We start from the raw sequence: 27,726 nt of genomic DNA on the forward strand, positions 1-27,726 counted from the left end.
AGTCGCCTTCGCTCAGTCGTCTGCTGGAGTAGGGCTTCGGTTTGGAGTTGCCGAACGGGAACGACTGAAACAGAAAGGAAGAGGAATTAGCCCGCCGCAGGGGAGGGGTGGAAGAAAGTTCGGACAAGTGTTAACATTCTTAACAACAACCCTTGACCTCTCAGGTACACTTCATGTCATCTGCCTCTAATCTTTTCAGAAATAGCTATCTATGTTCAAAAGCTAAATTCATAATTGAACCCCCAGAGCAAACGCTCATTGAAATAAATGGCAGGTCTTTGATTGACACTGTCTCATGTTTTGCTTCTAGAGCTGCTGGTTAGCAGCATTTGTGCTCTAAGAAATGCAGAACTCAATCCTCCCCTTACCTACAAACACAGACAAGTTGCTTCAAATGGTAACGATGAGGCAACAAGTGAGACACAGTGAGAAAAACGTATCAGACACATCATCCCACTAATATTCATGGTGCCTGTTTGTCTTTCACTCACTCGCCCAAGCGCTCTCACATGCAGACACACACTTACGTACTATGAGCATGCTTGTTAAAAAGGATCAACTTTAACTTCTACAAAACACCATTTTTTTTCAGACTACATCAAGCCTGCAAATGTTTCTTTTCACCATCAACATGAGCTTGTCAGGGGGTTTGATTTTTGGTTACCTTTGGAGACAGTGGCAGAAACAACAAGTACAGAGAAGCGAAGGATGAAAGGACTGAAGGACGGATGACTACAACTTGGAGATACACTGCGCTGGGAGGCTCTTGAAGACTGATCTCTCGTCAGCTCTCTCACTTTCAGAAGCTAAGACAGAGGCGAAGAACTCTGGTAGGTAGGTAGGGGGGTCTGGTAGGTAGGTAATGGATTTAAAAATGCCGAACTGTGATCTGTGTGGGTCAGCCCTCTGGTACATCTGAAGGCTGGCTGGCTGGGTGACTCTAGTTGAGCAACTGTATGTGTGCACGGGCTGATCTCGTCTGAGCGTGTGCGTCGGTTGGAACAGACACCCATTCACTGTGGGGAGGGTTCGGTCGGTAGGTCGACCTCTTTCTCGCTGTCTAACACCAGATGCAGGCGAAGGCTGATCTCAGGTCAGCGCTTAGTCAACCTCCCGCAGGACGTACACACCGCCAGCTGGCAGACCCTGGGCCTGGGATCAGCTGCGGTGTCAGTGCAGTGCTCAGCTCCCACCACACGCTTTAAAGAAAATATGAAAAATAAACAAACTGTGCTGCAAAGATGCTTACCGCAAGTCACACCTACGGCGTCGCTTTGTCTGATCTCTGCTAGTAGCTGTTTTTACTTTTTTCCTCTTTTGATAGAGCCAGATTCAGTAAATTTTAAGAAAGAATAAAAACATTAAATTCTTTGTTTAACACTTGTCAATCCAGTAAATTTTTAAAAAGTAATAATTCTGTCAGCTTAAGATAAATTTAGACCAAGGTACATCAGTGAGGAAAATATCAAAGGAAGGCAAGAGCAGAGGTAGTCTTTCATGTGCTTTCTTTTCAGGGTAAAGGCCTGATTAAGAGCCAAGCTGCAAAGCGCTGACAATACAGAGCCATCAAGAGCTGAAAAAGAGAGCACAGGAAAGAGATCCAGTCATTCCTCTAGGTATACCTCCCTAGACCAGACAGAGGGCCGGGATCCCTGTCCTAAACCCCACCCACTCCACTGCTGGCAGCGGAGGCAGAAGATCTCTCTGTGCTGAAGAGGCTGACGGATCTCGGAGGTCGTCCATCTCGTCATCCCGCCATGGTCGGCTGACAGCAGCATGCCGCTTCCAGTTGGAAGGAGGGTCTATTTAATTCCCTGCCTTACTCTGGCTAAGGTGGAAAAACTTAACTGACCCTCAGCAGGAACGCAAGATATCTAAAATCTGTTATTCTTGATCTAAAACTTAGATTATGTTTTGGTTTAAAGAAAAAAAAAGACTAAGCATCAGAAACTCAAACTGTCTACACCCTGTCCAAGTGAGAGAGAACATCTAGACCGAGGGCTTACCTGTTCCTCTTGTGGTTAGCAGACTGAGAACGTGACCGGGATCTGGACACAGAGCGCCCTCTGGGAGCAGAACCGGACCGAGAACGAGACCTGGAACGACTGATTAAAGACAGAAAATATTTTAGACACCTTCAGATGATAAAGACGATCTTACATCTGCAGACACATGTAAATGTGACTGCAGAGCTGCATTTCCCTGCTCAGCTGAGTTCTGTTAAACACTTCAAGAAGTTCAACTCATCTTGCAAGCCTGTTATAATTAAGGACAGGCATCTGTCAAACCAGAATACTATTCGATCCTCACTCTAAACCATTCCTCTAGTCTTTGAAGATCGCTCCCACCTAACGGCCATTAAATTTCTGCCCAGTCGTGGCACACCCGAGACATGCTCCCTTTACCTGGCAGAGTCTTTACTGAGCCTCACCTTCGTTTCTCACTCACACACATACCTTTGAAGGTTTTTCCTGCTGCATGCCATTCTTAATTGCTCCTTGGGTCTTTCTGATTCTGATCTAAACTCACCACCTGTTACACACCTGGGCTGCAGTCAATTAGTTCTTAGGAAAGTTGGTAATTGAGAGAAGTGACCCTGAAGTATGTGCAGCCAAAACACCAGAGTGTCAAGTTCTCTAAATACTAAGGAAGGATGGAGGATGCTTGAAGACTTGTCCAATGTCATTTATTTAGATATTACAGCCGCATTACTGCCACCTTTTGACAGTAGTAGTGCGTTCCACTGTAACAGTAGCCAGTAAGCATCGACCAAGTCAACCATTTTTTAAATAATGTATTACTGAAGTGGCCATCACCATTAATAATGCTTGTTCATCATCACTACACCATCCATACATTAACATGAAAAGCACAGCGAGTCCATGTTACCACTGAAAAAAGTGATTTACAGGGAAGAACCGAGTGACATACAAATGTAATTTCTCATGTAGCAGCGGTCAGAGCACAGCATCAGAGCAACAAACAAATTCACTGCGTCGCTCTAACAGTGAGTTTGGGATAAGAATATCTGTGGACAACTCACCTTCTGGCTGGAGTCCTGGACTTTGAGCGGGCAGGAGATCCAGACCTGATGTCACAAAACAAAAAGCAGCGATTTCAATAAAACTTTGGAGAACAGCAGGAACACCCAGTAATTACTCTCCAACTTGTTTCTTAAAGAGGTTTCAGTATCACAGACAAATGCCCATATGCTACAATAACCACACTTTGTAACCAGTTTTAACGGCACGCCCGTCATCAGTGTTTGATGTAAGATGGTCATAAAACTTTGTGTTTAACACTTTTAGAAGCGTTTTTAAATTTCCTCAGGTTTAAAATGTTTGAAAAACAAACAGCCAAAACATAACAGGATGTTAAGCACGATTACAGAAGACATTTGGCTCAACTCTCTGTGGACTACCTGTGTTTTGTGCATGGTGACCAAGGAAACCCTGTAATGTGATCTGCTTTCAGTGATGCACACCACTCGCCCTACAACTGTGCAGGTCTCCTGAGGCTGCTGCCTGTGGCTCTCCTCACTGCGGCACTTTTTTCCTGCAGCAGAGGCAGACCCAGGCTACTCGGGTCTAACACCTAGTTCATGCTGGCTGCTGCCGTTTTGTCTCTTGCAAAGGGTGTTGTGTTTTGGTGTCGTTTTGCTTGCTTATGCACCTCATGATCTTTGTAACCTGGTGCATGAGGTGTGGCCAGGTTGATGACATGAATGTCACCTCCATTTCAATATCAGTCCAAGGGCTCAGATCAGCAAATTATACAAAGTGTGAGCTGGAAAAGTTGAGACTTTCTAGAGAAAACTGATGCTCAATCAGAGAGTGAAGAAAACTTTGTCATTTCAAATTATTTACTCCTATACCAGCTCTGATTCTGAGTTGTTTAGGATGTTTTCCTTATTTGAGTACCAACAGCTACAAGAGACCTCAAGTGCCAGTATCTACAGCGACACGGCTACAGTCCTGTTACAGTTGGTGCATGCCTGTAAAACCAGCTTGTCCTGTCTCACACGTCTTTTTAATTGTTTTTATTGAGTCTTTACCTTTACATTTAAAGATTAAGTAAATGCCATGCTAAAAGACTTGCTTAGAAATGTAAGAAATACATGATGTTTAAGTTTTTTAAGGTAAGTTGGGCTAAAATATTAAGATTTCAATAATGACCAAAAGAGTTTTATTTTAAATAATTGAAGGCTTAACAGTTGACACAACTTTAGTTGCATAGTAGGCATCTGTTGTTATAGACCAACTTTAAGTCAGTTTCAGCCTCTGAGAAACTGAATTAGCAGCAGCTACTCATCTTCACTCATCATAGGAAACTGTATTCTTACCTGCTCCTGCGTCTGGAATAGGATGGCGATCTGCGTCGGCTCCTAAAAAACATAAATAAATAAAAGTTTGCACAACAGAGTTGGCAGAATAAACACCAAAAAAATTACACAGCTTAAGAGATTGCAATAACCACACGCCGACACAGTGATGAGCACATTTAGTCGTTGGCCTTTCCAAATCTACCACAACCAGATTTTCTTGTTGACATATCACAAGGTGTGTCTGTGCGTCAGTGTCGGCATACCTGCTGCGGCTGCGGGAGCGGGAGCGAGAGCGGTAGCGGCGCCCGCGGGACCTTGATCTGGAGCGGGATCGCGATCGAGAGCGAGACCTGCAATGAAAAATAAGAAACGAGTCCATCCGCATTAGTCATCCATAACATGGCACTGGTTTTATAATGGTACAAAATGGCAAACGAGCTACATGAGCCTTCAAATGAAACATGCTTTCACTTCACCTGCTGCGACGGCCTCGCTTGCTAAAGCGGTAGCAGTCATAGGCGTAGTGACCCCTGTCCCCGCACTGGTAACACCGATCGTTGGGGTCGAACTGGCGACGGCTTGGCCGCCCACGGCCCTTTCTGGAGAGGCCTGTTGACATCTCCACACGAACACGGGAACCACAGAGGATCCTGAGCAGAACAAATCAGTTTTTCACTGTTAAGCACAGAATAATTAAAGAAAAAAAGAAAGAAAAGAAACACCCTGTACGTGAGACACACGAGACCAGTCCAAGGAAAACATTTACTCACTTTCCGTCCATGCCTTTGACAGCATCTTCTGCATCTCTGGGATCCTCAAACTCCACAAAGGCAAACCCAGGAGGGTTCCTGGCCACCCACACACTTCTCAGTGGGCCGTAATAACTGAAGGCTCGCTCCAGCTCCCCCTTTGCAGCGCCATTGCCCAGGTCACCGACGTACACTTTACAGTCAGTGGCCCGAGACGAGCTACGGGAGGATGAGTAGTAGGACATTTTTTCTCACCTGCAGGGAGATGGTAAATATATTTAAGACGGGGATCATAGTGAGAAGAATACATTTTTATAAAAAAACGTCACTTTACATTTGGGAAATAAGATTAAATGGAGTAAACTGTTGTGTCCCATCAAATTTACTCAGATTTAACTTTTTAAAAATTTTATATAGGAAAGGTTGAAATTTCTAGAATATGCTCGTTTTCTGCCAGATGTTACAATTAGTGCATGACTGCTGCGTGGAAGTGTGTCAGAATCTTTCTTTCTTTTAAACTTCAGGTTACTCAGAGCAGCCGGAGCACAATAGCTCAACTTTTCATTGACAAATTGTATGTAATTTGTATAGTATTTTCTCTCTCTCTTATTTTCTTTTCTAAATGTACTTGTATATTGTTCACATGTTGAAATAAATTACCAATCAATCAAAGTCAATGAAATTGAAGGACTTAATGGCAGATTTTCAACAACCGTATTCATGTGAGTGACACAAGGTGAAATATCCCTTTGTGTTTCATGTGAATGCATCATTAAATCCTCAGGTGTGGTCCTCCTGCCCTTTCCAAACATTTACACTTAAATCTAAAGGTGCGCTTTTACCACTGGCTTTATAATTACCTACATGTAGAGATCAGGTTTCCTGAATTAGCGACTGTGTTTTGTGTCTCCTACTATCTGGGTTGTACCTAATGCTTATCTAGTTTGGTTAATATTGCATACATAAAGACAGTTGGAAAAGTGATTATAAACCCATGACCCTTACAGCGAGGGGGACCTGGTAGCTCTGGTATATTTTGCTGGCATGGTTTGGAACTATAGAAAGGGTCCCTGCAGATACTTGAATCAACCAGCTGTATATAAACTGGGGGGGGGGACTATATTGCAGAACACCAAGGCTGTTTGAAGGAACAGTGAGATGTTAAAGTGCCATAATTGATCTGCAATCTTACAGCGTGCCAGAAACATCCTACACCTTTAAACAAAGATCTAGGGCTGTGCGATATGACCAAAATCTCATATCCCGATATAAGACATCTATCGTCCCGATAACGATATTAAAAAAAATAATAATATTTTTTTACATTTTCTGTACATTTTGAGAATCGCGGGCAGCTCGACTTGCGTAAAGTGTTTCCAGCTGGGAGTCGTGCACCTGGAGTCGACCGAAGCATGAAACTACACATTTTTAGACATAAGTTGTAACAGCCGCCGTTTTCTTTGTGAGTATTTATTACACGGCGTGCTGCGGGGCAAGGCCTGTTCTAACGTTTGAGTCTAAGGTCTATTTTTTAGCACCTGGCGGCTCTTTTTTGCTTCTCATTCGTAAACACTCTGCATACTCTTTTACGTGATTAAGCGTACTTTGAAAGGTCTCAACAGGATCTTGAGCTTTATTGTGAAAGGTTTATGTAGAAGATAAACAAGCGGACACGTGATGGTTTTACCGTAGTTGTTGCTAACGACAACGCATAAAAACAGTCGCTTGTCTGTCTGTAGTGTGGTTATATTAAATATAAGAGAAAGAGAGAACTTTAAGAAATTAATATAGCCACTACAGTGACCATCAAAACCATGAAAAAAATATTGCTGTAAATAGTCTATTTTGCGACACCACGAAACAAACGATAGCGTAAAATGAAACGATAGACATTTTTATATCGTTATCCGATATATATCGTTATATCGAACAGCCCTACAAAGATCAATCACCTCCTTTTAATTTTAAAGTCAAATTCAGCCATTTCTGATTCAAACATATTCCCGGTGTATCCTGTAACCCTGGCAACTGACCACATGTGTGAAATTAAACTTGTCATCAAGCTCTGCAGAAGTACTTCCCACATCACCATTTTTATAAATGTTTAATGCAGCAGGACCTCATGTGGTTGGCCTGACACTGTTCCACCTCGTTTAAGCGTGCCATTGTTCCACTCTGGCTGAAAACAAATGTAGCCAGGACCAATCTTTACCGCCTTATTTCCCACAGATTTTAGAAAAGGTTAGAGCTGAGCAGGATTTCCCTTTTCTGGAAAGGTAGAAAAAGTCAGTGACACTTTGATGGGCTCAGGAGAAAATTATACTATAGAAGTTTTGATACTGTACAAGTAGGTAATATCAAGTGGTCGGTGTGTTCAATTGGTGTCCCGCAGACAGTTATCTTGTCACCATTTCTTGGAGAAAAGGTTGCCTTATCCTGTGGCGATCCAGAAGGATCTACACCTCTTGGACAGATAATTGCTCATTTTAAAAACATTTGCCATCTATATCCAGTGACATGCATCTGTCCTGTTCTTGCTGACCTAAGGAGCTCTCCACACTTGGTTAAACGCCAATTTCCTAAAGTTAAATTCTAACAAAACAGAAACTCTTATCACTGTTCCAGATATTTCCACCCCAAGAATCGTAGCCTTGGTTTCCAGGTGCTTGTGTTCTAATCTACAACTACTACTCGTTAAGATGTGTTATTTTTAAGATGGAAATGATGCAAACTGTTAATGCTTTTACAATTTTTTGTAAATTTTAAAGCTTTGAAAAGCAAAGCACCCAGTATATTAATGCCTCTTACTCGTTTAAAAACGCAGAGATAAGAAATTTGGCATACTGGCTACATAAAGGCTTTCTTTTATTGATTCCGAGGTGGGTTAAAAACCGCTTTAAAAAAATCCTATTGACACAGCCATTGGGGTGATTGTGTGTCCGACTTGGGTTGATCATGTCCGTTACATTGTTTCGTTTCGTCTTCTTTTGTATCAGGTACTGAAAAGATAACCTTTATCCATCAATGCTTTTACAAAGGTCATCTTTCACACGCAGGTACGACGCTAGTCATTTATTAACCGGACCAGTAGCTTTTTGAAGTTCACTACATCTATATATCTGATAACGGCCAGGCCCCGAGGCCCTCCGATCTGGTTGGATTAAACTATATTCGCTGATCGATCTGTGTAATTCACCGGCGTCTTATACAATACGATCTTTTGTCTCCCGCGTATTTTTAAGCGAACACCGCTGGGTATCCGTTCAGGAAACCGGCGCTAACCTCCGTGTGCGTCTCACAGACGGAAGGCCACGCCACTTCCAGTTCAACAACACACTTTTAAACACCAACTTTATGCACGCAAATAAGCTAATCGGCTACAAGTAAAACAGAAAAAGCAGATCTTGTTGAGTTTGCTGCATACGTGCGAGCAGTTATTTTCGGAATTACTCGAGGCCTCGGTCCGCGCTTGCCTATAAACAATGGCGGTAGCACGCGTTAGCCAGATCTTACCTTCGTCCGATGATTTCTGATTCCGCTCCTAAGACGAACTTCAGCCGCGTCAAACTGAAGCCAGACGTCGTATCGTCACAGTTCAATTTGATTTCTGCGATTTAAACTGTTTACAAAGCCGAACAGACGATCATCAGGGGCGCTTCCACATGGCTCTGCCGCAAGATGAGCGGCTACAAAAGCAAAAGAAACCAACCACCACTGCAAAGCGACTACCGCAGCTGCGCACTGTGACTTCAACAGCGAAGCCGGAAACGTCCGGTGAATATTTTCAAAATAAAACGACCAAAATGAAGAATTACCACAGCAAGAACTTCCCACTTTAAGTCCCAAAGCAGAAAAGCTGATGTACTTATAACTGCTACATTTCCTAATGACTACAACAATTGGCTCCACATTAGCTAAGCACGTGTATGGTTTCACAAGTAGTCAGTATATCTCTAATATGATCTTGTAGTTTTGCTTGCACTTCCTTGATTTAGTTTAATTTTAACCCTGAATTTTCCAAAAAGCCCGCTGATGCAAACCTCTGGACTCACAGATCGTTTGTCTACTTTAAACAAACACACAAACAAAAATTTTAAAAAGGTACTGCTGATATAATATGAGGATATGCCATATCCTTATTTATACCTACTGTCAAATTTTTGGAAACAAATTGTTTTAAAGATTATGAATAATAACATTGACAGTAACTAAATCTCTCCATATTAAATTTAACTCACAGTTAATCTTAATGGTAGAGCACGACACTAAAAACAGTAGGCTCATCAAAAGCATGATAAAGCTTTCTTTTTGAAATTTGTCTCAACAGGAGGTTTTGTTTAAACAGTTTTAATTTTATTCAAAAACAAACAAAAACAATGTTGTAAATTGATGTTTGCTTTTTAATGTCCCCTTGTGCTGATGTAACAGATCAACTTTAATAGACAAGCTGTGCAGATACTGTCTTTATTGTATCAGTAAATGCATCCCTGATATAAAAGACATGTTCATTTCCTAACCATGTGGTGGAAACTCAAGAGATTTCAAACTTATTTTACATTGTGGGCCATTTACAGCCAATGTTGGTCTTAAGTAAGCTGAACCATTGAAACTAGCCTGTGACTCAGAAGCTTAACTGCGCATTCAATCTTCAGGATATCTTCATGTAAGAAAAAAAAAGTGCAATTTCCACACTGTGCTCATTTTTTCTGCATTATGAAGAAATGCTGGTGCAGTTATTGAAAATCCTTCAGCAACTCTTTGGTCTTAAATTGTCAGAAATAAATGTATAAATTATATTATTCTGGTAGCTCACTGACCAAACTCACTGAATTAAATTAAGCTCCTAGGACCTGGCATCCACATTTGGGCACATCACATTTTGGGTTGTCTAGACAACAATACAAAATTTTGCTCTTTCAAATGGCTTTCAAATAAGCCATATTGCTCAAAGGGGCACAATTGTTTTTATACTCAGGAAAAAATGTTGCTGTGTTCGAGTTTTGCACATCATTAATCAATTGTGGCTTTATAGGGTTCGATAGAACCCTATAAAGCCAAACAGCAAAGGGAAATTAAAATTGCATGTCATGAAACAGTTTAGGCCATAGGATTTTAAATAAGCGTTACTTTTTCCTACTCCGTTTTTCAACACGTTATTTATTAATAATAATGGACTGCATTTATATAGCACTTTTTGGGGCCCTCAAAGCGCTTTACAATTCCACTATTCATTCACTCTCACATTCACACACTGGTGGAGGCAGCTACAGTTGTAGCCACCGCTGCCCTGGGGCAGACTGACAGAAGCGAGGCTGCCATATCGCGCCATCGGCCCCTCTGGCCAACACCAGTAGGCGGCAGGTGAAGTGTCTTGCCCAAGGACACAACGACTGAGACTGTCTGAGCTGGGGCTCGAACCGGCAACGTTCCGGTTACAAGACGAACTGCCAACTCTTTGAGCCACGATCGCCCCTGTGACTATGATTATGATTATTCTGTTTATAATGTGAGTCATCACAAGAGCCAAGCTGTTAAAGGTGCGAGTCATTTTTAATCCTGGGGTCAACAGGTGAAACACAGCCTCAGATAGCTTCAATAGCTATCTGAGGTAAGGTGTGAATGGGGGTTGAAGTGCCTGGGAAGGATTGAGAGGACTGCCTTGTAGGTGGCTGATAGCTGGTGTTGTAAACCACCCGCCCTCAGTTCAATGATGGTCGTTCACTTTTCTCTCGAACGGCCTGTCTTCTTTGTATAGCTGAGTATTGTCCTATCGAAGTGGCTCTTCTATGTTGTATCTTACGTTTATGAAGTGGCTGCTTTGTTTCTCCAATTTAGAACTCAGGACTCCTCGCTGCACTGCACAGCAGTTTTGTTGGGAGTTTTGTCCATGGCATGAATCAGTTTTTGTGCAAGTGTGTGGCTAGGGTCTGTGGTGCACTGGGATGTCATGCTTGGTGAAAAAGTTCCTGAATTTCTCTGAAAAACCTGCTACATAAGGGATGAGAAAATTGTTCCACCTGTTACTGTGTTTCTACCTAGGTGGTGTCTGACCTTTTTTCCTGTGCAGCTTCCCAAATTTGATGAAGGCCCAGTTGGGATAAGCCCATTTTAAGAGCTTTCTTTCTGTGTGTGTTCCTCTCCTTTACCTTTTGCCTTTTGTAATGTTTCCTGCCGGTCGATAATATCAAACAGTTCGTCGAGTGCCCATGTGGTTTCAGCATGGGGGGGATAATATATCTGCAATCACGCCTCGCTGGCTTAAAAGCCTGGATTTTGAGTTAACGTTGTTGTTGTTATGTTGAGCTGGCAGCGGGACAGCTGCAGCTGTGTGTGTCCAGCAACCGTCATTAAAGAAGTAAAAATTATCACAACGCCACTGGGTCTGTCGTGCATGTTTACAACGTCTAACAGGATACTGATTGGAGGTAAAGCTAGTTCTGTCGTGTGAGGAGTTGACTCCCTCTAATCGTTTTCGGACTGCATCTGCACTGGCTCAATTGTAGGCTTACAACTGTGAGATGATATCAAAGGATGCTATGGTTTCATGTAGAGTAAGCTTACACACCTTATTGGTGAAGTCTGAGTCTTTGATGTGGGGCATGTGTAGTTAAGATGGTGACGAGGTGTTTGGTGGTTTTTATTATTAAAAGTAGGACTCCTCCTTTGTGGATCAGTGCACTCAGATATATGGACTTTGAGTATCTCCAGAATAAAGGCGGTGGTATGTTGGGTGGTAAAGGGCTTATTCGCTTAGAGGTTGTTAATGACTTTTGCAATTAATTACTTTGTAGCTGCTTGTGAGGTCTCCCTTAAGACCTCATAAATGTTGCTGGGACTGAGGAATTATGCACCTTTCCAGTCAGCTGGTAGTACGTCAATGTTTTGGCCTTTACTCAGGGATGTGATGGGCTTTTCTTTAATGTTGAGGTTGGACAAAGGAATTCTTGCACTGTAGAGGGCCTCTTTAACAGTTTTGCCAATTTGCTTTGCTTCAGATAGTGTTCATTTATTAATCTTTATTACTGTTTCTGTAGCGGAGTTGAGATAAACTATGGAAGGCTGCTGTGGAGATATGAGAAACATGAGTCTTCTGAGTAGCACATCCTTTTCCGGTTTTCTGTTTGAGGTCCCCATCTAATAAGTTCATCGCCTAGTTATTCTGGCTGGCTTTAGTTAGCCATCCTCCTGTTCTTTTCCAGATGGTCTGGATATTGACTTGAAGTGATACGTTTGTGTTTTTGGTTTCCAAAGTTGTCCGTCTTTGTTTTTCATGAGTTGTGCCAACTGTGTCTTGTCCACAAACTTTTAAGATGGAGAAATGTAAGAGTGCTGCGAGTTCCTGCAGGGTCTGGTTTACTCTCGCTTTATAGCAAGAGTAAACCACCTATATTGAAATTAACCCATCTTATCCCTTCACTCATGAACTGTTTCTGTGCTTCCCATAAGATGTCTCTTGACTGTAAACCCAAGTCTGGATTGTCTGCATCTCAGACTGTTAGATTTGTATTGTTGATTGTCATTTATGTGTATGTAGACGTCATATGTTAATGAACCTATGCATATTCATGTAACCTCAATAAAAGAACAGTGTTACGGGAGAACGGACGAGAGCAACTGGGGTCAAGCGAAGGAACGGTGCCTGTCCGGTTCTCTCCCGTGCACGAGAAACATGAAGAAGCTTGCCTACTTGTGTCTTGCTTTGCAGTGTAATTATATTGCCTTCCACGTTCCAGCGGATGGGTTCAAGCTACAAACCTATCACAGACCATATCCACACTAATACGTTTTTGTTTGTAAACGCATCTTTTTCTCTCCATTTTGGCCTTCCGTCCACACTGAGACGGCATTTTTGGTCAAGGAAAACTGAGCTTTTTGAAAACGCTCTCGAAAGTGGATACATTTGAAATCACTGTTTTTGTGTCACAGTGTGGACTGTGAAAACGGAGGCTTTCGAAAACGATGTCATACGATGCAGTCATGTGACCAATTCAACTAAGATGGTGGACTGAATTGTACAGCAGTTGTTTTGTTTGCTCTCAATTTTGACAGCCCTATTAAAGATTCATATCAGTTTGTACATGCTCCAGATAAAACTTGGCACATTTCCTCAACATTTTGCAGCAACTTTTCAAAGAGCCGGAAAGTAAATAAACGGCAGATGGAAATGACGCAGCTCAATCATATTACTTTTCACGCATGCACAGTACAGGAATGTAGCGCTTTCAGTGTGGATGCGGAGCGTTTGTAGACGAAAACAGTTTTCCAATTTATCCGGGTTAGTGTAGACGTAGTCTCAGGTTAAAGCAGAGGTGGTTCTGATACGTTTCCTAGAGGATAACAGAGTTCACAATGTCGAATAAACTTTTTGCTACTCCACTACTAACCGCCTGCTAACAACTAGAAATCTCACTCAATCCTAGTCTATGTGCATTGTTCTGCATATTCTGCACAAAAATAAACTAAAACAAACCATTTTTATACCAACATCAGGCTTTTTAACCAGCTACAAACACTGTTTCATCAACAAATGTTCAGCAAACACAAACCAGTCCACAAAGTATGGCTACTTACTCACATTACCAATAAATGGCTAACAGAGGATTTAAGTTTTTCCAAAACAAATGATAGAACTTTGACAATGACTGCAACCTAGTGTTTGTAACCAGCAACAACAACAGGGACAAAACCCCATTTCGTTAAATGTGGCTCCAGCTTACAGCAAAGAGTCCAATTGAGCATTAATTTGTTTATAAAATAAAAACTTTCTCAGTTTATAGTGTGTGCTTGGACTTTATATATCAAATCCAAGCACACATTAAAGCTTTCTTTTTAAATTAAAAGTTTAACTGCAGACAACACCTGTCAAAAAACAAATAACTAAACCTTTTATGTGCTTAGCTATCAGCAAGGTGTTTAATTTAACCGGTCAGGTAAAGTTAGGACCAAGTTCTCTGTTCAGATGCATATTTTGATGTTGCCTTACTTCTGTAGCTTTACTGCAGATTTTCTTCTGTGTAACACAATTGGCGCTGGATGAAGCAGCTAAAAGAGTTCACTTTTCTTAATGTTGGATTTTGTTGATCAGGTGCTTTGATGAAAGACGCCTGCTAGTTTCTTCCCAGTAATGGTTTTACTGGTGATTATTGGAACAGCGCTGCTGTTTTGGACGCCAGAAAAGTGGTCTTTTACTCAACTGACTTCACCGTCCCAGTAACAGCTCCATCTCTTTGCAGCGACTCCAGCTCCAAGTTAAAGTGGACCACTAACACAACAGTCACTGCTGCTGTTGTGTTATCAGTGTTTTGGTTTAAAACTGGGCCCTGTGTTTGCTTAATGTTGTCAAACTTTTTATTCACATGCTGCTCCTTAATATGTTTGTATTGCAGGTCAGTTTCTAGTCGCAAATGTGTGTGACATGCTTGCATTTACATCATTTAACACATTGGCAGGCTACAGAGCCGGGCACTGAAAGAAGCATCGAAGCAAATACTGTTATAATCGAATCATCAACGTACTCGATGAATTGCTGCAGTCCTAATTTAAAACTACAATAAGATTTTTTTTCCATATCGGCAAGTCCTCTGTGAAATACAGTGATTCCTCACAACACTGAATTTTTGTGGTTTCATTCCCATTGAAAACAGTCACAGATGTACCAGGTCACACAGTTCTATGTTAGCCCAAGCATTTTTCTGTTGTGTGTCTAGTAAAGCTGCACACATTTGGGGAATTCGCAGGGGTCAGCACAACCGGAGTGCAATGGCTGAGCCTCGCCCTGGGTGAACCACCTTCTTGGCAAACTTAAAGCTTCTTCTTATGGTAATTTTCATTCAACACGTTGGCTTGATAACATCCGCTCATGTGGTTCGGCACATGAGCCACATGAAGCTCAAGTTGAAATCCTGAGACTTGATGAATACCATAAACCTGACTGGGTATGTATTTTTCTCTGTTTTCTTTGAACATGTGATCAGGGGAGAGCGCGAACGCAGTCCCCCACTACCAGAAATTATGCAGTCGAGATTCCCACATTTGGGGAATTCGCAGGGGTCAGCACAACCGGAGTGCAATGGCTGAGCCTCGCCCTGGGTGAACCACCTTCTTGATCATGGTATCTCCCCTGCCAGGTAAGTATGAGTTGTTCATCTCACACATGGGGGACTCTTTCACACACAAACCCTGCACACTCACGGTGCTCACAATCTCACAATCAACACAAACACAGCCTGCAGGAGGCTGGGACTACACACTAGTTATATACACAGGAAGGAGCTTCCAACAGAGCCACATCAGGTTATTTAGTTTAAAATATACGGGGAGTCTTTCCCATCATGCATTGCTGCATCTGCACAACAAAAGCTAACTGAAAGATCACCTTTTTTCATCCATTTAACCTCCTTAAATCCACCAACAAACCAACAGGAAGTTCAAGTAACTCCAAGTTGAATCAAACTGCAGCTGAAAACTGTTTGATTCACGTCTGATGTTTAGAAAAAAGGAAAAAACACATAAAGCACACACGTTTTCTGCCAACAGCACAACCACTTCCTGTTCCTTTGTTATGTGCTGCTGAACAGTTCACTCTCCTCCTGCTGCTGCCCCCTACTGTCCCGGAGGAACACTCACTTTAATCATTTCAAACTACATTCTGCAGCTTCAGACTCCTCTCAATATTTGACTCTCATTGTTTGACTCAATAGGTCAAACAAAAGTATTTGAACCTGTCACTGCTTTTATTGGAGATTCATTCACATCTGTCTGCATTCAATTTCTAATTGCTCTTGGCTGACGCTCGCTCTTGCCATCTGATTACTCAATGCGATTCCATTTTTAAAAGTCTGCAGCCAGTCACATACTTTGGGCATTTCCTCTCTGGGTTGTAAGTTTGCCGTACCCTGAATGTTCACCTTGACCAGTGATAACAGTGAGAAAGACAAGATCGACTGACCTATCAGAAAACACAGATTAAGGACGAGTCCACCGCATGAGCTCCCTGCAGCTCACAGGGACCAAGAACAAATGCTGCAGCTGGAGTTGAGTTTAGGCCCTTCTGCACATAACAAAGCCTGGACTGCCATGACTGCAGAAGTATGCTTCTCCTTCTTACACCTGAACTAACAAATATAAATGTCATGCTTGGTGAAATACACGACAGCTGCAGAGAAAAACAAATGGCACCAAATGGTCAAGATGAGATGCTGCTATCAGCCAGATATCTGGAACTACATCGGACATTCTGCAGAGCAGCATTCCTGTCCACTTTTGCAGTGACAGGAAACAAGATGATGAGGGGGTGATAGCTGGATCAATATTTCCTACTATTCTCCCTCGTCTCACAGGCGACCCTCAGTAACTGTCCAGATCCAAAATCAAATACAAAACCTATTACAGAAGAGCCGAAGCCTTTTCTTACTTTAAATGTTACTTCAATGCATGCATTTTGCAAGAATTACACTTCTTACAGTGAAATAGGGCTGCAGCGATTCATCAAGTATTTTGAAAAATTGGATTATAAACCATCCTCAACACAGTCTTTGCTTCGCTGCTTCATTTAATGCCCAGCTCTGTAGCCTGCCGATGTGTTCAAGGATGTAAACGCGTGCATTTCACCTGCATTTGCGACTAAAAGCAGACCTGCGATACAAAGGGATTTAGGAGCAGCGTGTGAATAAAAAGTCTGACAATATTAAGCAAACACAGGGCCCAGTTTTGAAAAGAAGCACTGACATCACCACAGCAGCAGTGACGTTACGTTGGACACTAAATTATTATTAATATTAATTAATGTCTACACCATCATAACATCTTGTTTGCAGCAGCATAAAAACTTTGCATCAAAGGCAAACTTCAGACTGCTGATATACTCGCATCGCTGCATTGCAGGCACCACATTCTCCTTTAAAGGCTTACAGACAGAAATTCACTGCACACTTAAACAAGCAGACGCATGAACAAATCTCAAAGCCTTCCACGAAGACAGTAAAGATTCAGTTTTTCTATCTTATTTTAGATTGCATATTTATCTTACTTTATTTGGCTTTGACTTTACTTGAGCGCATTTATATATTTTGGCAGTTAAGAAAAATATTTTCTTTAAAAAATTACAATTTCAGATGTCACGTAAATACAAAAGGTTTGGGGGTCTTTTTAGAAAAATGAAACAATTGATGGGTAAAAAAAAAAACATCAATAGATCAATCTATTACCAAAATAACCCAATAGATGCAGCTGATATAGTCATAGTCAGATTTACCAAGGAATGAGCCGATTTTAAGAGAAAAGCGCTTCGGATAATAAACATAAAGACCAAACCCACAGCCCACAGAGAGCTGCTGGGTGACACAGCCACTTATTTCATGAACAACAATAGTTTTCATAGCAAGAGATTGTTATACGTCACTGGACACAGGCAGACACGTACTAGGGTTTAACATTTTCTCTCTAAGGCACATTCAGTGAAACACATAAAGACGATCCAGGTTCTACTTGAGAAAATAATAGATGGTTAAGAAGCAGACTGGACTACTGTAAATAAGACATTTAGTCTCACTGGAACTAGCTGTATAAATGAAGGTTAAATAAAATAAAAATATTTACTGCAAGCAAAATAAAAATATTATCCACCAGCACTGCACCTTTTTCTTCTCTAATCAGAATCATTTAATAATCCTTAAGGAAATTATGTGGGTTACAGTTGCTCCAAGAGGATAACAGTAACAGACTGAACTAATTAAATAATATAATATATTACAAAGCCTACAAAATATGAGAAATAGCTCAAATCACAAGCTGCTTTCTGTTTCTACTGAAATAAATGTGCCAATATATAGAAAAAGATATTGGAAAATGATCAATAGAAGACTTAAAGACAATAAATGTAGATGTGGTTTTGTTTCCCACTGTAGATGGAAGAGTGTGCGTGTGTGCTGCTTTGTCTGCAGCAACTATGTGTTTGCATTGTTGGTGTGTTGCAACTTAATATAATAACCTAATATTGCAAATTGGTGATCAGCCACAAGAAACCGCGAGGACTCTCAGTTACACTGCTGCTGTGGACACCTAGACAAACTTTTACTTTTTTTCCACATGTTTAGGGGGGTGCACCGTTCCTGGAGATACTGCAATACCAGGTCGATGCGTGGAGTGGACGGAGCAAGCCCCTATTCCATCTCCCTGTTCCAAAAATCAATTTAATATATGGTCCCCGGATAGGGGACGTATCAGATATTAAACTGATAAGAACAGATACTACACTTGATCTTAGCCAAAAGGCCGAGAAGCGATGCCGGGAATACGTCGGAGCAGACGGAGTCACTCCCCGCACAGTCTCCCTCACTCACGGTTCGGAAACGTGGTACTCTTCCGTCCAATAGGAAGCAGAAAAGCAAAAAACAAGTAGTACACTTAATTTAACAATATTAATGTTATAAAACTCACGTCCATTACGTTAAATACAAGTGCTATTTTCACTAACGAAACAGAGGTTTAATTTAGCAGAAAGAGTTAATGTTTTTACGTTTCTGGTTAAGAAAAAACGAACTTCACTAGCGGTCTCTGGTGGCGCGGAGGGCTAACTGCACTCTTTAAGTTACACTCTAGGGTATTTACAACAGTCAACTCCATGAACAAATTGTAAATATTAACGAAAATCCTTTTTTTCTGGCTCGAGTTTTCCTTGCAGAACACCCTCTACATGACAGCAGCAGATACCAGTCAAAGTCTGACAACATCCTACCGCTAACATGCAACAAATGAAAGCTAGCACATACTTTGAGTCAACAAACTTCATAAAAGTCTCCCGTAAATCCATCTGTCTGAGAACTAAACACGCTATAAATATTCTGCAGGCTGTGATAAACACGCGCTTGGTGTGAGGAAAAAGCCATTATCGCCAAAATGGCGACTGCAGTTGAGACCTAAACAGCACAAATCCACGAAGAGCCGCGAGTCAGTCAACCTGCTTTTTAAAAATACCCGAAAAACTGGAAGAGCTTTTTTCATCGACACAGTGGTCTAAACATGAACTAATAATTATAAATTATAAAGTTATTAGGTAGAAACTGACTTACTAAAAGTCTCCGTCAACCTGCTAATTGATGCTCAGGTGGCGTCGAACTAGATCTGAGCATGCGCAGTGGTGGTGAGTTTGACCCACTAACTCGAACCCTCTATTAAGTACCAACCGTTTTATTGTTACTTCGTGAAATAGTTTGCCATCATATCAATGTTTTTTTTTTATCGGAAGCTTAATGTAGCCTTTTCACAAATAATTATGTTGGAGTTTTTATACAAATATAGCATTTATTTTGTATTTATTTATTTTTATTTAACTTTTATTTTCATTTTTAAGACTTTCACTAAGGACTCACTACTGATGGACTGTGCCACTTAACAAAATTTAATAAAAACAAATCTCCTTTTTTGTATTTTATTTATTTATTTATTTTTACAAATATCCTCCGCCTGCTTGAATTAGCCTATGATCTTTGGTTTAGGTTTGAAACACCAGGATGAACAAGGTAGAGGCAACTGCTACAGACCCTGGATAGCTTAGATGGTAGAGTATCAAACCGTTAACCCAGGGGTACAGTGTTGAAGTCCCTATTCAAGTGAAATGAAAGTCTCTTAAGTGCTTGTATTAAAGTTTAAAGTGATGGATTTTGGGCTTAACGTTTCTGTAGCGAGCCTGGAGAGGTGAAGTTATGCTCAAGAGAGAAGTCAGTAGAAACAAAGACAGAATACATGTGTGTGAAGGAGAGGGCAACAGGTAGAAAAGTAAAGATGCAAGGAGTAGAGAGGGTGAAGGTTTATGAATTTAAATACCTGTGGTCAGCCATCCAAAACAACACGCAGTGAAGAAGAGTACAGGTGGGGTTGAGTGGGAGGAGATGAGTGTCGGTGGTGATTTGTGATAGAAGGATAACAACAAGAGTGAAAGAGGAGCTTCACAAGCTGGTAATGACGCCTGCTGTCATGCATGTTTGGAGACGGTAGCACTGACAGAAAGGCAGGTGGCAGAGTTGAAGATGCTAAGATTTTCGTTGGGAGCGAGCAGGATGAAAAAAGTTAGAAATGAGTACATCATGTCTGGAGTTTTGATCTCCTCCATACCTGCTTCATACCCTGGAGGACGGGGCTGTGGCTCCCCCACACTCCCTAGCAGATCATTACATGGAGAAACCTTTGGAATGCAAGCATGCTGATCCACACAGGTATGCACACAGGTGTACACACGGGTATTCACAGACGCGGACTACAGCTTTCTTGGCTGCTGCCTCAAAGCACATTGTGCGCTGTCTATCTTGCGTGCTGCACAATATCGTTTATTATTTAGTATCTACTGATATCTACTGCTAGCTAGTTTATTGTGATGGTGCTGTTTTTTTTATTATGTTGCTCTTTGTTGTTTACTTTCTCTTCTGTTTTTTTTCTCCATACAGGTGACCCAGGTGTTTTGTTTTTTTTGTTTGTTTGTTTTTCTTTCTTTCTTCCCCCCCTTCTCACCGTCTCTTCTCCCCTTTGGTTTTCTCTCTCTCCCTCTCTTTCTTTCATTCTCTCTCCCTGTCCTATCCCCCAGTCATGTCTGTCCCGTTTGTAGCAACTGAAAATAAAATAAATTCATAATTATAATAAAGGTCAATCAAATGGACCAATATGGCAAGGCCATGATGATCCACTTGGTAAAATAAATCCGCTTGGCATCTTTCTTGGCCTTAAGACAACAATTCTGATGGCTAAAGATCCAAACGGGACACAAAAAATAAATAAATAAATAAATAAATAAATAAATAAATATAATGACACAGGGACGACACCAACACTAGAAGAGAACAGAAAAAAAGAAAAAAAAAAAAGAAATGAGTACATCAGAAGGACAGCTCAGTTTGAGCTAGTGTCAGTGTCAGGCTTCAAACTTTCCTTTTTGATAGAGCATATAGTTAGGGTTGGATCAGTTGACCCTGCATCGTCCCTTAATTTTGCTGCTTAGATTTGGTGCTATATTAACTACAACTGAATTGAAATAAAATTCAACTGCTGCATGGCTGCAGTGTGAGTTCAGTGTAACTATTTAGTTCACAGCAGTTTAGTGCTTCAGCAGCACTCCTGCTAACCAGCGTGACAGAGGACACTGAGCAGATAAGACTGCACACACCAGACACTGAAGTACCTTTCATGTGTCTTTGAAACTTAAAAAGAGGTCACACATGTGTGCTTGTGCAGCTAGTTTGAAAGCATGACATGCCCATCAAGTTCAAATAGTCTGTAGGCGGCGTTGAGTTGAGCAGTTTGGAGAAAAAGTGGGAGAGGGTTGAGATGGTTTGGACATGTGCAGAGGAGGGTGATTCTTAGTTGAGGTAAAAAGAAAGAAAAAGTTAAACTAACCAAGTAGTCAAAAACTAAGAAACACTCAGATTAAGCTGAGAACCATTAGATAGATAGACCCTTTTAAAACCAAAATTTACACTTAAAGAAGCTATGGTTGCTATATTTTAGTGCCAATTGTGATAGCTGTCTCACTGAACTGTGATGACTGACAATGATGCCATTATTTATCCTTGTTCTAGTGTAATATGTGTTAATTACCGCGTGGTTGTGTTCACTGATAGAATTTGTGGTATGTTTTTTTTTGTTCCAGGGACAAACATATTGATCCCTCCAGTTTTTCCACTTCTTTGTGCATTCCCACATGTCCATTCCTTTAGTTTCAGCGATCTTCCTCCAATAATTTGCTGATATTTCTAAGTCCTTGTATTATTATTATTATTATTATTATTATTATTATTCCTTGTATTTAGATGAAGATTGTTATTTTGTTATTGATAAATTCAAAAACTGGGGCAAAAAGGAAATAACCTGGAAATGCACAGGAGGACTAGAACAGAAGCAGAGCAGGTCAATCAGGAGTTGTGGGCAGCACCGACGTGACAAGTACTTACGTTATAGGGAGCTGTGTGTCTCCACAGCTGTTCTCAAACTAACGAAGGCGCTTGGACAGGAGACGAAACCTGATGTCCTCCTTCACTTTCAACATTTCTTTCAACTTTTTACTAAGCGTGTCAGTGAAAAGCTATGAAACGGAAGTTCAGCCCTCGAATCAATCCCAGTTGTTTATCTGCTTTTATTGTGATAATGAGGGAACGGGCCTCACATGGCCAAGAAAGTGCATATGGTACTTTTGAGTCTTTTAAAATATATTAAAATAAAAAATCCTCAGCTAATGCAACCCCCTTGAATTAAAGCTTTAAGTTTAAAGAAATTCAATCATGTCTTCAGCGTTTGAGTTAAAATCCACTGTGACACTGTACAGAGATACAAAAACTGTATTACTGCCCCCCCCCCCCAAAAAACAAACAAACAAACAAATCTTTGCCTTTATAGCTAAGAATTAAATTAATTACATTTGTTTTTACCTGGTGACCGGTCTGTCGAAACAGAGACACAGGCATCCATTCATTAAGCTAATTTAGCGTCACCAGTTAACCTAACATGCATAAAGGATACTCATGTGGGTACACATGGGAAAGCCCCCAGCCCACTGATTCAAATCCAGGACCCTCTTACTGTGAGGTGACCACCACTACTTATTAATCTGCAAAACATTTCACTGTACTTATGAGTCGAGACATGAAAAATGTCCTTTAAGTTTCAGATTACAGCAAGTGTTTGATAGCTGGATGACTCTACGAATCACTGACTTTGACTGTTATATTGGTTCAGTTATAAAAAAAGACTCAGACACGTTGAACCTTGAAAATAAATAAACTATATTTAAATAAGGTCAACTTCACTTGATTAAAGACCTTCGTTTTCTTTCAGGAACACGTTACACCTCATGCCATGATTCAAAACCGAGTTTTTTTCTAAGATTTTTTTTGTTGCATTTCATAAAAAAAACTTAAATATCATCTTTAGTTAATTTATTACAGTATCGAATAAATGTTTATGTCTATCACATGACATCGTAATAATTTCAGCCATTATTTCCCTACAAAGATTCAGGCAGAGAGAAATTTTCATCATCACAGGAAACGACTTCACAGAGAGACACACTGAAGAGAGCAAGACCCGGGAGGGGAGGAGAGGAGGCTGAACACGAACACAGACACTGAAATATCATACAGCAACAAACAAAAAGATGACCTGGGATGTAGCCTGGACCCAGCACAGCAGGATCTCTTTTCACAGCTTCTACAGAAACAGGTGAGGAGGAGACTCTGACTCCAGGAATGGCGCTTGTTTGCGTTTCTGTTCAGTCTGTCTGAACCGAGCAGTGGTTGTGCGTGTCACACTTGCTCACTTTATTTCACAAGGGGAATCGATCTGACAGAATGACCGACAGGCATCCATCACAGTAGACCATGCTGCTATAACCCACGTACACCGGGCTTCTTCGTCATGCATGTGCAGGGGAACACAGGAGGGGATGTAAACATGGATGCACACTGGGGAGGGGCAGGTAAGGAGGGGAGGCTGATAAGAGCCGGGGTGGGGGCATTACATCTAGCTACAGAACAGCGAAGACCAAAGGCCGACAGTTAGTACAGAAGTTTGTGGAAACATGGAACATTGTCCGGACATTGTAGACAGTTCTGTTTTTGGCTCCTGGGCCACACCGAGGTCACAAATGCACACATTGTGGAGGTGATTCGCTCTGTTCCTGCTGGTGCTGGTCATTACACAAGAGTTCAGCAGACCTCTGCATGTGTGCGTGTGTGTGTTTCATATCTAATGTTGGTCCCACCTGGTGGTTTGAGTGAGTACTGTTCAGGGGATTGTTTGAACCTCACACACAACAAACCTGCCTCACAGCCACAGCTAATATCTACAAAACTTTAGCTCACAACAGCCTGAGACTGACAATTATACTGGCAATGTTCCACACTGTTTCTTTATGTAAACATGCTACTTACACTCAAAGTTCCTCCGTCACAAGGACAACATGAAGAAGTGTACACTGGCGGAGGGTTACAACAAACACTGCGGCAGGAAAAAAAGACACGGACCGAGCTCGAACAAAGTAAGCTGCAGCTGAACCTTTTCTCGTATTGCACATTGAAACCTAACTCCATGAATAAACTCCAAACTGTTCTCCTCAAGGACCTGCAGCACATCTTATTCTTAGAGAAATAATCTTCTATAAATAAATAAATAAATATATAAATTATCTACTATACATGAAAAACAAAGACACAAATGAGTTAGCGGACCGTGTATTTCAGTAAATTAGATGCTTTAAAGTTTGGTTATGATGCACTACTACACCGTTAAAGGGGAGATTCCTCTCTGTGGAAAATATATCAAAGTCTAATCCACTAAATTCAGACACCATGTAGTCTACATACCAGCTTTATACACTGAAACTATCCTAAATGTCGTTTAGAAATACAAAAAAATCTACCTTGGCTACGTCTGCAAGGAAAAAGATACAAAACTGGATTTTAGAAAGTTTACAAAGTTAGTCAGGGTTAACCAATCGAATCCTTTTCAAATTGTCATGTTTAACAACAATAATGAAGAGTTCCACTTGTATAGCACTTATCATCTGTGGGTGAGAGGTTTAAAATGCAATGTCCTCAAAGAAATATATTTAATAGGACTGAAATTAGGCAGTTACAATACTACTAATAATAATAATTGAAGCTTTTAGTCATTATTATTATTATAAGACAATCTTACTGCTGTTTGTTGTGACATTTTTCACACGCTGGCTTTCCTGCTTCATGCATCTCAGTGCTGAACATAGTAGCCCTGAAATGCCAGCGTGGAAATGTCGAAACAAATCAGAGCGTGTTCGCACACCGTCCAGTGTTTTATGGTGTATTTAGCAGCCAATTTCTTCAGTAGCTTGTGAACATTTGTTCCAAGTCTGCCATGCAATACTGAGCAACACATGCATGCCTTGCAGAGCCGTGTTTCCTAATGCATTTCCCATAGAAACCAGTCTCTGCTGTGGCACTATGCCACTCCCGTGTAGACATCCTCATTTGAAGTAGACCCTCTGGTGAAGGAGAGGCGATGAATTACATTGCACGGGACAACATGATGGGTCCACCTGGATCTGGTGTTAGCCGAACCAGTGGAAACTCGAGACAGTTCTCCCTTCGTATATTGCACAGTAACCACTTATAGAGTGATGGAGGAAAAGATAAGCACAACACAGTGTTTTAGTTATGTTAAATAAAGTGCAGCCTGGGCAGTTTGTACAGCAGAAATCTTGAATACTAGATTTTTTTACTTGAGCTTCCCTTAAGGCATTCTTTGTTTGCTATCTTAAAGCATCAGTGTGCTGTAGACTACAGTCCTGCAGCCTAATTAATGTGTAGATTATTAGCTTTTTCCTAACAAATGCTGCAGACCGGATGTTGATGATCGCAGTCAGCAACTTTAGAGTCTTTATTTTTCAGAGTAAACTAACACTGTTGAGTCCTGTTGTCTGCCCATGCTGCTGTTGCTTACGATAAAGGAATGGACGAGTCTGCCACTAACAGTAACACAGTGATGGCTGACTGCAGCTCATCAGCCCATCTGACTGCCTCAGACAAAGTTTTTAAATGACACTGCACACATCGGGAGTGTGAGAGCGCATATTTGGTCCTTCAGGAGATGAAAATGTCCTTTTTGTTCCTCCTGGACCAAACGGCTTCTTCTGTTTTATACAGGAAGATTTAACATCAAGGACTAGCTGACAGTTTCTGTTCACCGAGTCGACACAAAAACACAGGGATGTAATTTACAGGTGGATAATCAGGCTGGTTATTCCCTTTTTCATAGCATGTACATGACATATAATGTGAAGATGCTCTGTACATGGCTATACATGCAAAAAATAATCCTTCAGCTTTATATGCAAGCCCCTGTCAGAGGGGCTGTGGTCTGGTAAAGCGAGTGGTACACGGATGTTCTTTTAGTCAGTGTTACACTTATGCAGCTTCCTATTTGCTTGTTTTGGTTGCTAAAACTTTTATTTTCCACTTAGCATGTCGCTAAAACTAAAACCGCTGACATTTGTAATCTTTGCAACTACCAGTGTTCCAGTCTGTGCATGAATTCGAAAATCATCTAAGCTTTGCTGACAACGACAGTAGAAACCTGCGTTTTTGCCTCTGCATCCTTTTGTGTGGCAGCCTGCCCTGTGAAATTACTGGACTCTATATTTGTACTATTTACAGCGCGTGTGGAGAGCCACCTTCAGCTATACTGTGTATTAGACAAGCATCACCACTATATAAGAATCTCTTGTAGTAAACAAATGTAATGTTGTTGTAAACATTTGACTCCTTATTTGATGCAGTGCTCCTCCACTTCCTCAGTGAAGAAACATGAAGCTGCAGAGTTGGTGGACTGAATGAGAGACTAAAGGAAAACAAAAGTATTTTTCCTTCTATGCTCACAGGATTGTGATCCATCTCAGTGGTCTGATCCTGCAAGTGAGCTCCTCAACTCAACTCAACTCAACTCAAAAAAAAAAAATACACACCTGGCTTTAACGTGAATAAAGCATCCTCTGACTGACCTGACCTTCTTTTTACCTCTGAATCTCCCGTCACAGTCATTCTCTGTCACTCTCCGTCTGCTCCCCGTTAACTATCTGCAGTAACCTTTCGTTTTCACGCTCTCACCCTCCAAAAATACTTCCTCTTAACCCTCATCTTTCAAGTAACAATGAGTGTGTTTGAAATGCGCTGTTTACACATGCTTAAATGTAGTGTTTGTGTGTTTGTGAACATGTATCTGAAGCCCTATTAACCAGATGAATCTTACACTTGTTTCGTGTTAAACCGTGGACCGAATGGACTGACAGTCAAAGATTTTGTGTGTGCTGCTGTGCAAAATTCTTCTGGAACATTCTTCATCTCCTCTTTAAAAGCCGTTGATGTGACAGTAGGCCTCCAGGCTGGAGAAGAGGATGTAGAGGAACCACAGACCCAGGAACAGGAGGGTGGTCAGGAGGCGGGACCCCTTCGGGCCGCCGAGCTCTCCGCCAATGGAGGGCCGGCGTCTGAACAATAGCACGGACATGCAGATGAACGCGAAGATGGTGAAGAGCGTGACGGAGAACGCCAGTGATCCAGGATCCACCTGGAACTCCTTTCCTTTGATTCTCCAGTACACGGCAGCCACTGACCACGCCACTCCGATCCCCAGGAACACGTTAACTGCGTTGCTGCCAGTGACATTTCCAACCGATGCGTCCGCATGCTGGTCCTGTATGGCAGCCACTTTGCTAGCAAAGGTGTCTGGGGGAGGAAAAAGTGGAAAATGTGGGTCATACACCTTCAAGCACACACAAACAAACACACAGACAGAAAGACAGTCGCCCTCCCAGAAAATGTTTTTTATCCATCCATCCATCCATCTATTCGCTTCCGCTTCTCCTTTTCAGGGTCACGGGGGGCGCTGGAGCCTATCCCAGCTGTCATAGGGCGAGAGGCGGGGTACACCCTGGACAGATCACACAGAGACAGACAACCATTCGCACTCAGCTTCACTCCCGCATTCACACCTGTGGACAATTTAGATTAAACAATTAACCTATCCCCACAAACTGCATGTCTTTGGACTGTGGGAGGAAGCCGGAGTAATGGTTTTAATAGAAAGCAATTAGATGATTCCAAAGAGACAAACAATGACCAAAAAGATACAAAAAAAAAA

At 41.4% G+C, this 27,726-nt stretch overlaps 2 protein-coding genes and 2 non-coding genes across 7 annotated transcripts in view; all 4 read right to left on the reverse strand.

The window, feature by feature from the left end:
- Positions 1-19,209, reverse strand: srsf7a (serine and arginine rich splicing factor 7a). 4 transcript variants are annotated; one of them, XR_001336888.2, is made up of 9 exons: positions 8,587-8,815; positions 5,095-5,328; positions 4,801-4,974; positions 4,588-4,674; positions 4,343-4,384; positions 3,044-3,088; positions 2,007-2,105; positions 665-1,199; positions 1-64 (listed from the first exon to the last, which is right to left on the reverse strand). XR_001336888.2 is itself a non-coding variant. In XM_005937987.2 (8 exons), exons 2-8 carry the CDS (start codon positions 5,316-5,318, stop codon positions 13-15), a joined length of 723 nt encoding a protein of 240 aa, XP_005938049.1. In that variant the 5' UTR covers positions 5,319-5,328; positions 8,587-8,814; the 3' UTR covers positions 1-12. The 4 variants fall into 4 exon arrangements, 3 of the variants coding, with proteins under 3 accessions (XP_005938049.1, XP_005938048.1, XP_005938047.1); XM_005937987.2 differs by lacking the exon at positions 665-1,199 and having other exon boundaries at positions 8,587-8,814; XM_005937986.3 differs by lacking the exon at positions 8,587-8,815 and adding an exon at positions 19,143-19,209 and having other exon boundaries at positions 7-1,199.
- On the reverse strand, positions 15,045-15,208 carry LOC121815557. Its single transcript, XR_006055181.1, has one exon. It is a non-coding gene; the product is annotated as a U1 spliceosomal RNA (small nuclear RNA).
- Positions 18,167-18,357, reverse strand: LOC121815540. The gene has a single exon (XR_006055169.1). It is a non-coding gene; the product is annotated as a U2 spliceosomal RNA (small nuclear RNA).
- A 5,575-nt stretch (positions 19,210-24,784) lies between the features above and the next one.
- Positions 24,785-27,726, reverse strand: part of slc8a2b (solute carrier family 8 member 2b) — a 199,520-nt gene continuing 196,578 nt past the window's right edge. The window contains exon 18 of the mRNA XM_042227025.1: positions 24,785-27,311. Within this exon, the coding sequence (XP_042082959.1) occupies positions 26,935-27,311 (377 nt within the window). The 3' untranslated portion in view covers positions 24,785-26,934. The remainder of the gene's footprint in view (positions 27,312-27,726) is intronic.

Source organism: Haplochromis burtoni, unplaced genomic scaffold, assembly GCF_018398535.1.
Source record: "Haplochromis burtoni strain Fernald_Lab_line unplaced genomic scaffold, NCSU_Asbu1 Contig_238, whole genome shotgun sequence".
Lineage (NCBI taxonomy): Eukaryota > Metazoa > Chordata > Actinopteri > Cichliformes > Cichlidae > Haplochromis > Haplochromis burtoni.

What these genes read in the sequence shown, in the direction of transcription:
- srsf7a (XM_005937986.3), bottom strand. Translation starts at nt 5,318, where the DNA reads ATGTCCTACTACTCATCCTCCCGTAGCTCGTCTCGGGCCACTGACTGT. An exon ending in CGCTCCCGCAGCCGCAGCAG is followed by an intron (nt 4,385 to 4,587) that starts GTATGCCGACAC and finishes TATGTTTTTTAG; the next exon opens with GAGCCGACGCAGATCGCCAT. An exon ending in TATTCCAGACGCAGGAGCAG is followed by an intron (nt 3,089 to 4,342) that starts GTAAGAATACAG and finishes TTGTGACATCAG; the next exon opens with GTCTGGATCTCCTGCCCGCT.